This window comes from Colobus angolensis, unplaced genomic scaffold, assembly GCF_000951035.1.
Source record: "Colobus angolensis palliatus isolate OR3802 unplaced genomic scaffold, Cang.pa_1.0 Scaffold4, whole genome shotgun sequence".
NCBI classification, from domain to species: domain Eukaryota; kingdom Metazoa; phylum Chordata; class Mammalia; order Primates; family Cercopithecidae; genus Colobus; species Colobus angolensis.
The window spans coordinates 1,327,339-1,342,263 of NW_012117376.1; the positions used below are offsets into that span (position 1 = coordinate 1,327,339).

The 14,925-nt window shown below is 46.8% G+C and overlaps 1 protein-coding gene across 2 annotated transcripts in view; it reads left to right on the forward strand.

The window, feature by feature from the left end:
* The first annotated feature begins 1,549 nt into the window (after nt 1-1,549).
* RHBDL2 (rhomboid, veinlet-like 2 (Drosophila)) overlaps nt 1,550-14,925 on the forward strand; it is a 63,900-nt gene continuing 50,524 nt past the window's right edge. Inside the window, exon 1 of one of the 2 annotated variants that reach the window (XM_011955270.1) lies at nt 1,550-1,698. Coding sequence is in view for 1 of the 2 variants with exons in the window: in XM_011955268.1 (XP_011810658.1) it covers nt 14,425-14,539 (115 nt within the window). In the remaining variant the exon portion in view is untranslated. Of the gene's footprint in view, nt 1,699-14,420; nt 14,540-14,925 lie in introns of those variants that run through there. The other variant, XM_011955268.1, reaches the window with a different exon arrangement.

Here is a 14,925-nt window from a genome sequence, read left to right on the forward strand (position 1 = left end):
GCACCTGTAATCCCAGTGTTTTGGGAGGTTGGGGCGGGAGGATCTCTTGAGGCCAGGAGTTCGTGATCACCGTGGGCAACATAGTGAAATTCTATCTCTACAAAAAATTTTAAAACTGGCTGGCCATGGTGTGCGTGCCTGTAGTCCCAGCTACACAGGAAGCTGAGTGGGAGGATCACTTGAGCCCAGCAGTTCAAGGCTGTTTCAAGCTATGACTGCACCACTGCACTCTAGCCTGCGTAACTGAGAGAGACCCCATTTTTTTTTTTTTTTGAGATGTAGTCTCACTCTGTCGCCCAGGCTGAAGTGCGGTGGTACAATCTTGGCTCACTGCAACCTCTGCCTCCCAGAGAGACCCTGTATTCCAACAAAAAAATGAATGAGCAAACAAACAAACACACAAACAAACACCTTTCTGTGACTCCCCAGAATCTATAGGACATAGTCCAAACCGTTTACCAAGGCACACAAGGCCCTTCCTGATCTGACACTCCCTGCTTACAATTCTGAACGTTGAGTAGTTCCTGCTGAATTCCATCCCTTCCCATGGCCTCTTCTGTCAGCCTGTGCTCCCCTTCCCTGCTCACAATTCTGGAAAACCCCTGTTCATCTTTCAAAACCCATCTTAACACTTCCACACAGCGGGAGTCCTCCCTGGTCCCTTCTGCCTGAATTTTTTATAATTTTTTGAGATGGAGTTTCGCTCTTGTTGCCCAGGCTGGAGTGCAATGGCGTGATCTTGGCTCACCGTAACCTCCACTTCCCGGGTTCAAGCGATTCTCCTGCCTCAGCCTCCCGAGTGGCTGGGATTACAGGCGTGCACCACTATACCTGGCTAATTTTGGATTTTTAGTAGAGACGGAGTTTCTCCATGTTGATCAGGCTGGTCTTGAACTCCCACTTTCAGGTGATCCACCCGCCTCAACCTCCCAAAGTGCTGGGATTACAGGTGTGAGCCACTGTGCCTTGGCCACCTTCTGCCCAAATCTTCAGCAGTGTCTACTTAGAGCTTCATTCTTTGTCTTCCTCGTAGAGTAGGAGGTCAGGGATCCCATTAGTCTACCTCTTCATCCTCAGGGCCTCACACAAGGCCAGTTATTCTCAAAATGCTTTGAGTGAATAATCAGAGCTGGCAAAGCTATTTCAGCAGGGGCCATGGTGTCATCAATTCTTCCGTGGACTAAATCTCTGCTGAGGATCATCAAGTCACTCACCCTGGTGCCCAGTACAGGCCTGGCTTCACACTGAAGCATAACCAAATGCAGAGTGATAGAGACCACCCGGTTGAGGTGTCAGAGAGCTGAGAGTGGAGAGCAGGCGGCCCACGCATGAAGCAGGAGGGCAGGACTTGGAGGACGAATGGAGCTCAGTGCCCTGGAGAAAGAGTAGAGGCTGCCACCGGCTCCCTGGCTAAGACCCAAGCAGACGAAGGGGAGGGCTCATTCATCCAGGGCCAGCCCAGAAGCAAGACTGCCAAGCAGGCCGGCCCAGCCCGGCTGGGAGGGGATTTCCTCAGGCTCCCTCTTCCTGGGCTGGGCAGCTTTGGAACCTGTCTGGAGGATTTTTGTTTGGGGAGGGACTGAGGAGCACCTGGCAGAGAGGGAGCTTCAGGGCAGCGGGCAACCCCTTGGCCGAGGAAGCCTGGAACACAAGGACCCGCGGGCGCAGCCTGGGACGCCCCTACCTTGGTCTTTCAGGGTAAGATGTGGGAGCTGGGAGGGAGTGGAGGGAGTCCTGTGTCAGGACAAGGGGGCAGCAGCAGGAAGTGCAGGGCCGAGGGGTGCTGTGCAGGAAGGACGAGGGACGTGTGGGGTGCTCCCTTGGTAACCCCCGTTCTGGAGTGACCTCCTGGTCACTTTGGATCCTGCTACTTTCATTTTAAAAGCTGGCAGCATGTTGGGCCAAGAGTCAGGGGCCATCTTCCCGAGGGAAATGGCAGGGAAGGGCTGAGGATGGGGACAGGGTCATTTCATTCTTCTTCCCTGCCCTTTGCACTGGCTTTCTCTCCAGCCATCACGTTCTCCCCAGCATCCCCTACCCTCCTAAGTTTTTCTAACTCCAACTAAGCCAGTTCCTAGCCCTTTGCTGACCTGGTCATTGGAGACCACAGCCACGGAGACAGTCTCCACTTCTTCCTGCAAGGCGGCTCCTCCAGGGTTGCTTCCTTCTTCCTGGTGTGGGTGTCAGAGAGATTTCACTCAGTGTTTCATTTATTCATTAGTGTTCATTTGTTTATTCATCACTGTTAGAGCATACACCTGGATACTCTGGAGGGAGGGCTGCACAGTTTCTGCTCCTCTTGGGAATAAGAAAACTGAAATTTATTCCTCAAACATTTGATGATTATCTACGAGCTGGTGGGCAGCATGGTAGAGTAGAAAATTATTTTGGAGTCAGGGAGAGACTGGCTTTATATCCCATATTTTCTGTTTACCTCCTGAGCCTCGGTTTCCTCAGCTATAATTTTTTTTTTTAAAGAGACAAGGTCTTGCCACATTGCCCAGCTATGTACAGTGGCTGATCATAGCTTACTACAACTTCAAACTCCTGTGCTCAAGCAGTCCTCTTGCCTCAGCTTCCTGAGTTAACTGAGCCATGGGGGCCAGCTGAAAATGATATATATATATTTTTGAGATGGAGTCTCGCTCGTCGCCCAGGCTGGAGTGCAGTGGTGAGATCTCGGCTCACTGCAAACTCCTTCTCCCGGGTTCATGCCATTCTCCTGCCTCAGCCTCCTGAGTAGCTGGGACTATAGGCACCCGCCACCACACTCGCTAATTTTTTGTATTTTTAGTAGAGACAGGGTTTCACCGTGTTAGCCAGGATGGTCTCGATCTCCTGACCTCGTGATCTGCTCGCCTCAGCCTCCCAAAGTGCTGGGATTACAGGTGTGAGCCACTGCGCCCAGTCTCAAAATGATATTTTTATGAAGACGACAGGGAACAATGCATGTTGAATACCAAGCCGGGTGCCAGGTTCATTGTGGAGCCTTCCTAAACACCTGTGCTTTTCCCTTCCTCTTTGACCGCTTTCTTGCCATGCCTCTCCCTAACCAGCAACTCCCTCACCTTAGGCTTGTAAAGATATGCTAGACAACCCCTGGCCTTGAAAGCACGTAGGCAGAATGTAAACAGAACTGGCCAGTGACGGGGGAGTGGTGAAGGGAGAGGGAAGGTTGGGTTCCATGGCTCACTCCTGTAATCCCAGCATTTTGGGAGGCCAAGGCGGGAGGATTGCTTGAGTCCAGGAGTTCGAGACCAGCCTGGGCAACAAAATGAGGCCTTGTCTTTAAAAAATAAAATAAAAAGGAAGGGAAAGCCACATAGGCATGGGAGTAGGGAAGGTGTCAGGTGCTGGTTTGTGGTAAAAATACTGGACCAGGACTGAGTCCAGACATGCTGTGTTTCTGAATTTGCACACTCAACACTGAGCAAGTGATGGGAACCACCAATTCCTAAACTATGGATGCAGGCTAAGGGCTTTAAATGCATTCTCTTATTTAATCATAATCCTCTTATGATATTATTATTAACCCCATTTCATAGATGGGGCAATGAAGATACAAACAGGTTAAGGGATTTGCCTAAGGTCACATGGCTAATAAGAAATGGATCCAGAATTCAAGTCTAGGTCAGACTCTAAACTCCATGCTTTTTGCTCTGGTGCTTGCTGTCTTTCAAGTTTCTCTGTATTAGAAAGACCAGGCTGGGGGCAGTGGCTCATGCCTTGTGGTCCGAACATTTTGGGAGGCTGAGGTAGGAGAATTGCTTGAAGCCAGGAGTTCAAAGCCAGCCTGGGCAACAAGCGAGACCTTATCTCAAGAAAAGAAGGCCCGGCACGGTGGCTCACGCCTGTAATCCCAGCACTTTAGGGGGCCAAGGTAGGAGAATTGCTTGAGTCCAGGAGTTTGAGACTGGCCTGGGCAACACAGTGAGACCTCTTCTCTACAAAAAATAAAACAAAATTACCCTGGTGTGGTGGTGTGCACCTGTAGTCTCAGCTACTTTGTTTTTTTTGAGACAGAGTCTCACTCTGTGGCCCAGGCTGAAGTGCAGTGGCGGCATCCCCAACTCAGTTGATTCTCGCACCTCAGCCTCCTGAATAGCTGGGACTATAGGTGCACACCATCATGCCCGGCTAACTTTTGTTGTTGTATTTTTGGTAAAGGCAAGGTTTCATCATGTTGCCCAGGATGGTCTCAAACTCCTGGACTCAAGGGATCCACCTGCCTTGGCCTCTCAAAGTGTGGGGATTACAGGCATGAGCCACCATGCTCGGCCCGTCTCAGCTACTTTGTAGGCTGAGATGGGAGGATCACTTGAGTCTGAGACATCAAGGCTGCCGTGAGCTGAGATCAGGCCACTGCACTCCAGCCCGGGTGACAGAGCAAGACTATCTCTCAAGGAAAAGAAAAAAAGAAAGACCAAAAGGGCATCAGCATTCCCCAACTACCTCCCTAGACACTGGTCGTTGACTTCCTGTAGATCTCCTGCTCTGGGCTGCTGCATCCAGACTCCTTCCCTGATTCGTTAACTCATTCACTCATTCCTACATCATTCATTAAATCAAGTGCTCTGTTTATCCCCTGAGACTGCAAGGTTTCAAGAGGACAGAGATCATGGGCATGATCCTGTTCATTCAGTTTTATAATACTGTTCGTTCAGCACCTCATTCATTCCTGATACAAAAATTTTCAATGAATTCTTTGTGAGTAAATAAATTTGACAAATGTTTACTGATGCATTCCATAGACTAGGTAATAGGGAGTTAAAGATGAGTAACATGGAAGTCCTGTCCTCAGAATGCTCACAGCCTTATAGAGGAGACAGTTATCTTACAAAGAAGACAATGATGCTCTAGACACAAGCAGAGGTTGCTGATGGAACTAAGAAGAGCATTTAATTCTACCATGCATCCGCAGTGCCTAACACAATGCTAAGCACATGTTAGATGCTCAATAAGGCTTTGCAGAGGAGTTGTAAAGGACAGAGTCTTTTAGTTTTGTTTTTTTTAATTAAAATTTTTTCTTTTCTTTAACTTAGTCCCAAATGTGATAGTAAGGAAAAGAGTCTTAAAGGGGGTGTTAATACTTCCCCTGAGACAGCAAATGGGGCTAGGGGGGAAGATGTTCTAGCAGAGGGAGGAGCTCATGAAAAGACCTCATGGAGAGTGGGAGCTGGAACTGCTAGGGGCTCAGTGTGGCCGGGGCATAGGGTGTATTTGGGGAAATGGAAAGAAATGAAAGTGGAAAAATAGGAAGGGTTCAGGTCATGAGGCCGTTCTGTGCCTTGTTAAAGAATCTAGGCTTTAAATCAAGGACATTGGATACCCAATGAAAAGATTTTGGCTGGGTGTGGTGGCTCACGCCTCTAATCCCAGCACTTTGGGAGACTGAGGCAGGTGGATCACAAGGTCGGGAGTTCGAGACCAGCCTGGCCAATGTGGTGAAACCCAGTCTCTACTAAACAACAACAACGACAACAACAACAAACAAACAAAAAATTAGCTGGGTGTGGTGGTGTGTTCCTGTAGTCTCAGTCACTCGGGAGGTTGAGGGAGGAGAATCACTTGAATGCAGGAGGCAGAGGTTGCAGTGAGCCAAGATCGCACTACTGTACTCCAGCCTGGGCAACAGAGCGAGACGCTGTCTCAAAAAAAGAAAGATTTAACAATGAGAGTGACACCACCTGATTTGCATTTCAGAAGTGAGGCTGATGTGTGGGGGCCGAGGATATGATGACGCCAAGGTTTTCAGGCCCGATGGGTCCCCACCTATCTTTGGAAATTAATCTCCCTTTTTAAGACTTCATCATGGTTTGTTCATGAAGGGTCTCTTGAGTTGGCCTGTTCCTGATGACTGGTACTTTGCCCTCAGCTCTATACTGGGTCACAGTGAATCTGTTCCTTCTAATAAAAGTCTTGAAATTTATGAATACTTTACTTTTGTATAATCTGGAATAAGTTCAAGGATATTACTTGCAGTACCTTGTGCTGTCCTACGCCAGAGAGCTACAGATGGAGTTGTAGAAGGGTTTCCAGGAATTGTATCTCGCTCCGAATGTGTCCAGGGAGGGTGTGTCAAACTAGCCAGTGGTCCTGGAATTGGGGATGCAGGGGCACAGATAACATTAAAGGAATCCATTTCCAGATTCTCAACTTCTGCAGGGACTCTTGCCTAAAAGTCATCTGCTTGTCTGGATTCTTTTAAGTTCTCCTTTTCAACTCTGTTTTCATTGTTTCTCTTCTTTGGCTTTATAAGAAAGTTACACCTCTGTCCATCTCAAATTCATTGAACAAGGTCCATTGTTCAAAAGGACAGTTAGAGAATGCTCTGTTCCTGAGAGATATAGCAAGTAAAGAGAGATCAGGCAGGAGAAACTAAAGGGTGCTGTGCTTCTACTACAGACTCGTAGTATTTGTTTTATTTAAGAATATTCGGCCAGGCGCAGTGGCTCTTGCCTGTAATCCCAGCACTTTGGGAGGCCAAGGCGGGCTGATCACCTGAGGTCAGGAGTTCGAGACCAGCCTGACCAACATGGAGAAACCCTGTCTCTACTAAAAATATAAAACTAGCTGGGTCTGGTGGTGGGCACCTGTAATCCCAGCTACTCAGGAGGCTGAGGCAGGAGGATTGCTTGAACCCGGGAGGTGGGGGTTGCAGTGAGCCAAGATGACACCATTGCACTCCAGCCTGGGTGACAAGAGCAAAACTTCGTCTCAAAAGAGAAAAGAATCCTTGTTGGCCGGGTGCGGTGGCTCACGCCTACTATTCCAGCACTTTGGGAGGCCGAGTTGGGTGGATGACTTGAGGTCAGGAGTTCCACCCTGGAACGAGACCAGCCTAGCCAACATGGTGAAACCTCGTCTCTACTGAAAATACAAAAATTGCCAGGTGCAGTGGCTCATGCTTGTAATCCCAGCACTTTGGGAGGCCAAGGTTGGTGGATCACGAGTCAGGAGCTCAAGACCAGCCTGGTCAACATGGTGAAACCCTATCTCTACTAAAAATACAAAAATTAGCTGGGTGTGGTGGTGGGTGCCTGTAATCCCAGCTATTTGGGAGGCTGAGGCAGGAGAATCGCTTGAACTCAGGAGGTGGAGGTGGCAGTGAGCTGAGATCGTGCCATTGCACTCCAGCCTGGGCAACAGAACAAGACTGTGTCAAAAAAAAAAAAAAGAAAAAAGAAAAAGAAAAGAAAAGAAAATCAATTACTTTGGCATCTTTGTTGAAAATCAATTGATCTATTAATCAATTTCGGCAATCTCTGTTCTGTTCTATTGATATATATGTCTATTCTTAGGCCAATACCATTGTTACTTTATAGTAAGTCTTGCCACCGGGTAGTATAAGTCTTTCAGCTTGGTTCTTTTTCAAAATCGTTTTTACTATTGAAGGTCTTTTGTATTTCCAAATACATTTTAGTATCAGCATGTCAATTTCTACAAAAAGCCTGCTGAGATTTTTATGAAAAGTGCATTGTATCAGCCTGGGTGACAAGAGCAAAATTCCATCTCAAAAAAAAAAAAAAAACCAAAAACCCAAAAAAACAAAAATTAGCTGGGCGTTGTGGCAGGTGCCTGTAATCCCAGCTACTCGGGAGGCTGAGGCAGGAGAATCGCTTGAACCTGGGAGGCAGAGGCTGCAGTGAGCTGAGATCACGCCGTTGCACTCCAGCCTGGGTGACAAGAGGAAAACTCCGTCTCAAAAAAAAAAAAAAACCCAATAAAACAAAAAAACAAAAATTAGCTGGCCATGGTGGCAGGCGCCTATAATCCCAGCTACTCAGGAGGCTGAAGCAGGAGAATCGCTTGACCCCAGGAGATGGAGGTTGGAGTGAGCCAAGGTCATGCTGCTGCACTCCAGCCTGGGCAACAGAGTGAGACTCCATCTCAAAAAAACCCCAAAAAACCAACAAACTGAAAGAAATTCTTGTTTATTCAACCTGAGGAAGCTGATTAAGTAAATCCAGAAAATAAAAAATAAAAATAAATAAAAATACTTGTGTAGACTGGGCACAGTGGCTCATTCCTGCAATCCCAGCACTTAGGAAGATCGAAGTGAGAGGATCACTTGAGCCCAGGAGTTTGAATCCAGCCTGGGTAATGTGACGAGACCTCGTCTCTGTAAGATTTGCTGGGCATGGTGGCATGTGCCTGTGGTCCTAGCTATTTGGGAGGCTGAGGTGGGAGGATATCTTAAGCTCAAGAGGTCGAAGCTTCAGTGAGCTGGGTTTGCATCACTGCACTTCAGCCTGGGCGACAAAGTAAGATCCTGTCTCAAAACAAAACAAAACAAAACAAAACCCAAATAGGGCCAGGTGTGGTGGCTCATACTTGTAACCTCAATACTTCGGGAGACCGTGGCGGTCAGATTGCTTGAGCTCAGGAGTTCGAGACCAGCATGGGCAACATGGCTAAACCCTATCTCTACCAAAAAATACAGAAGTTAGCCAGGTGTGGTGGTGCACACCTGTAGTCTCAGCTACTTGGGAGGCTAAAGTGGGAGGATCGCTTGAACCCGGGAGGCAGAGGTTATAGTGAGCTGAGATCATGCCACTGTGCTCCAGCCTGGGTAACAGAGTGAGACCCTGTCTCAAAACAAAACAAAATGAAAAATTTGCTCAATGCTAATTATGTGCCAGACACTGTTCTAAGGTTTTACAGATAATAAACTAATTCAATACTCATACTGAATCTATAAAGTAGACATTCACCACCCTCCTTTTACAGATAATGCTCCCAAGGCACAAAGAGGTTTAATAAGTTGCTCAAGGTCACAGAAGTGTTAAGTGGTGAAATCGGAATTTGAATTCCAGACACCTTTGAATTCCTCTAGAATTTGTGCTTTTAGTCATTATGCTATATTAAACAAGTGCTTTAGCTCTTTATTTATGTATTATAAAATTAGAATTCAGACATGAGCCAGTTGTCATGGGGATGCAAATTAATGCATTTATGGAACCTTTTAAAAATAAAGGTAGATTTTCTTATGGACAGAAAATCTGTTTGATTTGGCTAATTGGTTTGACAGTGAGGACAGACTTTGCCAACTGGATTATGTGGTAGACATTTTCCATAAACTGAACAAGTAAAATCTGTAGCTCTAAGGTTTGGATGAAAATATATTTAAAACATGTCTCGGCCGGGCGCGGTGGCTCAAGCCTGTAATCCCAGCACTTTGGGAGGCCGAGACGGGCGGATCACGAGGTCAGGAGATCGAGACCATCCTGGCTAACACGGTGAAACCCCGTCTCTACTAAAAACTACAAAAAACTAGCTGGGCGAGGTGGCGGCGCCTGTAGTCCCAGCTACCCGGGAGGCTGAGGCAGGAGAATGGCGTGAACCCGGGAGGCGGAGCTTGCAGTGAGCTGAGATCCGGCCACTGCACTCCAGCCCGGGTGACAGAGCGAGACTCCGTCTCAAAAACAAAAACAAAAACAAAAACAAAAACAAAAAAAAACATGTCTCTAACAAAGAGTATGACAAAAGATTTGATCTTGGAGCCGATTTTAACTTGTAAAAAATAATTGTAGTTATTAACCTTTAAAATGTATGAGAGAGAACAGAGTTTCATAAATTTTTTTTTTTTTTTTTTTTTTTTGAGACTGAGTCTAGCTCTGTCACCCAGGCTGGAGTGCAGTGGCGTGATCTCAGCTCACTGCAACCTCCGCCTCCCGGGTTCAAGCGATTCTCCTGCCTCAGCCTCCTGAGTAGCTGGGATTACAGGTGCCCACCACCACACTTTTTTTGTATTTTTAGTAGAGACAGGGTTTCACTATGTTGGCCAGGCTGGTCTTGAACTCCTGACCTCATGATCTTCCGGCCTCGTCCTCCCAAAGTGCTGGGATTACAAGTGTGAACCACCGTGCCCGGCCATTTTATTTTTATTTATTTATTTATTTTTGAGACAGTTTTGCTCTGTCATCCAGGCTAGAGTGCAGTGGCACAATCTCTACTCACTGCAACCTCTGCCTCCTAAGTTCAAGTGATTCTCTTGCCTCAGCCTCCTGAGTAGCTGGGATTACAGGCACCCTCCATAATGCTTGGCTAATTTTTTGCATTTTTCATAGAGATGGGGTTTTGCCATACTGGCATGCTGGTCTCCAACTCCTGGCCTCAAGTGATCCACCAGCCTCGGTTTCCCAAAGTGCTGGGATTATATGCATGAGCCACCACACCTGACATTCTTAAAAACTTTTATGGGGATTTATGAACAAAAAATTGTGAAGACTTGTGGGCCCAGCTCGGTGGCTCACTCCTGTAATCCCAGCACTGTGGGAGGCCAAAGAGGGTGTATCATTTGAGGTCAGGATTTTGAGACCAGCCCGGCCTACAAATGAAAACCCATCTCTACTAAAAATACAAAAATCAGCCAGGCATAGTGATGGGCACTTGTAATCTCAGCTACTTGGGAGGCTAAGGCAGGAGAATCACTTGAATCCAGAAGGCGGAGGTTGCAGTGAGCCGAGATCGCACCACTGCACTCCAGCCTGGGCAACAGAGCAAGACTCCATCTCTTAAAAAAAAAAAAAAAACATTGTGAAGACCTGTGGTGTATGACACTGATAAACATTGCCGGCCATGTGTTTGCTGGTGGGGATGAGGTTTCTGGTTAGGTGAGGGGAAGTGGTTTATCCATAGGTAAGCAGGGGCAGAATTAGAGCAAGGACCAGGATTTTCTGACTCCTGCAGTGTCAGAGCTCTTTCCATGATACTTCCCTTTTCCTTCCTTCTCCATTCGTGTGAGTGTTAATTCAGCAAACACTCGCTGAGAAATATTTTCTGCTTTTGTGGAGCTCATATTCTAGCAGAAAGAGACAGACAATAAATAAACTAACTATTTTTAGATAATGGTAAGTCCTGGGAGCATAGAAGTGGGGAAATGTAGTAGATTATACAGGGGCGCGGGAAGGCATGGGCAGGGGAGACTTCCTAGGGACGTGCTACGGGTTATGAAGGACCAAGACCAACCTTGTGTGTGCATGTTGTAGGGGATGGGGAGGGCTAGGTAGAAGAAATAACAAGTACAAAGACCTTGAGGCAGGAGAGGGTTTGGTGTGTTCCAGGAACAGAAAGACGCCGCTGTGGCTGCAGCACTGAGTCGTCGGGAGAAAGAAGTAGAAAGGGAATTCCACAAAGAAGGTAGGAGCTGGGTCATACAGGATCTTATCATTTGACGTCAGGATCCTATATTTATCTCAAAGACAATGGGAAACCATTGAAGGATTTTTAAGCTGAGAGTTGATACACTCTGATTTACGGTTTTGTTTTGTTTCATGTTGGAGGGAGGCAGGAGTGGAAACAGAGTGAAGACTAATTTGGGAGGGCATTTTCGGGTCAGATATCAGTAATCTACTCAATGGAAGAATACAAAGATGAACAATGTGAATGGAAAGAAAGGCAGGATGGTATGAGATGTCATTCTGTCTTCTGGTTCTGATGAGGCATGCTGGTAGCTATTACTGTGTAACAGATCACCCCAAACTTTAGTGACTCAAAACAAGAATGGGTGTGGTGGCTTACGCCTGTAATTCCAGCACTTTGGGAGGCCAAGGGGGGTGGATCGCCTGAGCTCAGGAGTTCAAGACCAGCTTGGGCAACATGGCGAAACTCCGTCTCTACAAAAAATACAAAAATTAGTCAGGCATGGTGGTGCTCACCTGTAGTCCCAGCTACTCAGGAGGCTGAGGCACAAGAGTCCCTTGAACCAGGGAAGTGGAGCTTACAGTGAGCTGTGTTCCTGCTACTGCACTCCATCCTGGGTGACAGAGTCAGACCTCGCCTCAAAACAAACAAATAACAGAAAAACCAAGACTCATTTTATTTTGTCATAATTCTGTAAGTCAGGGGTTTGGGCAGGGTTCAGCTGAGCAGTTCTTCTCCATGTAGTCATAGCTAGGGTCATTCATAGCTGTATTCAACTGGTGGATGAGCTGGGCTGGTAGGTCAAGGAGGTTCCATTCATAGGTCTGGCACCTTGGTGCTTTTCTTTATTTTCACATGACTTTTTCTTTTTTTTAAATCAGGCAACCTCCTGAGCCGGAGCAGGCTCAGAGAGACTCCTACCTTCGTGCTCTTCTACATGGCCTCTCTCTCCATGTAGGCACCTTGGGCTTCCTCATAGTTTGGTGGCCTCCAGATAGTCAACCTTCTTATATGGTGTTAGGCTTCAAAGCGGAAGCATTCCCAAAGGAGCAAAAGTGGAGACTGCATAGCTGTTAAGGCCTGGCACTGCAAAGTACCCAGCACAGCTTCTGCCACGTAGTATTGGTCAAAACCAGTCACAGGGCTGGCCCAGACTTAAGGAGAGGAGAAACAAACCCAAACCATATCTCTTGGTGAGAGGAATGGAAAATTATATGCTCCATCTTTAGTCTACCATACTTGGCTTCTGGGAACTGAATAGCCCTAACCATGCTGATGGCGCTGACCCACTTTTAAATCTAAACCACAGTATACTATGTTGGAACAATTTATAGGTCTTTATTCCCCACTGAATAGAGAGGGCCTAGAGAACAGGAGGTGGTTTCTTTTTCTTTCCTTTTTTTTTTTTTTTCTTTTCCCATGTGTTTTCAGAACATAACACATACAAGACATTCAGGGAATGCTACCATTGGATGCACACATCACATAAGCATTCACTGGTTGTCGAAACATGGTGTATGTAAGAATCCCTGGGAGCTGTTAAAAATGCATGCGGATTTCTGAACAAGACCTGAGCCCAGGCCCTCTGAATCCGAATCTCTAGGGCAGAAGTTTTCAGTCTTGGCTGCACATGAAAAGATACGAGTGCCAGGCCTTCACCCCAGAGACCCAGTTTCTGTCGATCTGGGGTGAGCTCAGACACATTTAAGTCTCCTCAGATGATTCTGATGTGAGGCCAGGGTGAAGAACCAGTGCCCTAGGATTAGAACTAGCCATCTCTGCTAAGCTCCCCAGATGATTCTGATGCAGGTGGTCCATGACAGGGTGACCAACATCCTTGGCTTGCTCTGATTTTAGCACTAAAAGTCTCACTAGAAACTCCTAGTCCTGTGCAAGCCAGATGGTTGGTCATTATCAATGGACCACTATTGAAAAAAAAATTCTAGATGAGGCAGTGAAAGCCTTTTGTGAAGAATGCCCACAGATATCTATTGAAAGCCATGATTTTGTCTCCTTACTTAAGGGCCTGAGCCAACTGTCCTTGAATTAAGGGGTAAGTGCCTCAGGGTCACTGTTTTCCTTCAGCCTTGTGCTCTGGTGTGCTAGGTCTGTTAACTCATGCAAATGATGTGTCTGTGTTTGAGAATTCTTTCAGACTATATCCCTTAGTGCACACACCACAGCTTTGAAAGCCCAATCACAACCAACAAAGATGTTGTGTTTAGGATAATACGAGATACAGGATGAAATTCCTATGTCTTGTATACCAGTGTGTATTGTTATTACCATCACAAATACTATAACAGGGTACACAAATATATGTAATGTGTTACATAGCTGTGGGGCGGCCCAGACTCTGGTCTGAGATTCCTGGGTTTGTGCTCCAGCTTTGCTGTCACTAGGTATGTAATCATGGATGCCTCTTTTTTGCCCTAGTTGTTCACCTACAAAATGGGAATAATAAAGATGTCTTCTTCACGGAGCAGATGGGAGGATCCAGAAAATAATATAAATGAAAGTGATTCTGTAGAGTGAGAAGGCTGAGGTATTATGATGGTCTTTGAATGGGAGGGACTTGAAGAAATTATTTCGTGAGAGGCCCTGCACATGACTGGGGTTCTCTCTGGTCCCCCTACCCTGAACCATAGCCCACCTGTGAAGTTTCAAGGAAGAAGCTTTTGACACAGAGTGGACCATGGAGAGAGCTCAGGAAGCAGAGTTGTCTACCTTAGTTGCCCTTACTGCTGAGGTCAAGTGTGCTTTGCTTCAGGAAAAAGCAAAGCTTTTGGAAATGGGGGTTTGTGAAGGCATTTTTTGTTTTTAAATCTTTTGCCTATTTATTCCAAGTGTATCCTCAGAAGTGTAGCCAAAAGAAAACAACCACAACCACAAACCTGTAATATTGAAAAGCCAGTTCTTAATTTCTGTAGCTAAAAAAGCATCCTTTCAGGCTGTAACCGCAGAGAGATTGCTGCAGGCCTCTGGCATAATGATGGTTTGCAGTGTGATGAAGGAGGCTGCTAAGCTCTGTGGCCCAGAAGCCCAATCCTGGCCTCTCCAATTACCCAGGCGCCTAGCAACACCACCAAAAGTCTCCATGCCAGGCCCAGCTGGGCAGCAATTGGCTACACCCAGCACAGCCCACTGCCCAGCCTCCTGAGCTTCCCAGCCACATCAAGGCTGGTCTCAGCCCCGGCAGGGGCCCGCCTGGTACCAACGAATGGGTGGGGCCAGCTGTTTCGAAAAAACAATTCAGATATTTAAAACCTCCCTGTTTGAATGCAGCTAGGCAAGCGGCACAAGCTCACAACTAAAAGTGTCTGCCATGGAAAAGGAGTTGTTGTAAGGGTGTTGGCCTTGCCAGGGCCCTTCTGGGTGAGGCGAAGAAGGGAAGGTGAGCCTGATTTAGTCTTCTGGCTTCTCAAAGGGGCAAATCCTTTTCCCGTCTTGGACGCTTGTGTCCACCTAGAGTCCTTGTGGTAGCAGTGGGGATGGTGGGAATTCCCAGCCCCATCTTCCCCCAGGGGTCATGACCTGCCACGTCCTCTACAGCTTCTGTTCGGGAATTCCCAGGGACTAGTCTGGGACTGTCTAGGCAGCTGGAGGAAAAAGAGTGAGATAAGAGTACAGGAAAGGATGGGATGACAATAACCAAAAAGAAGACTCACACTTCTTTTGTTTAATTTTTTTTTTAAATTTTTATGTATTTAGTTTTTTTTTTTTGAGACGGAGTCTTGCTCTGTCGCCCAGGCTGCAGTGCAGTGGCCGGATCTCAGCTCA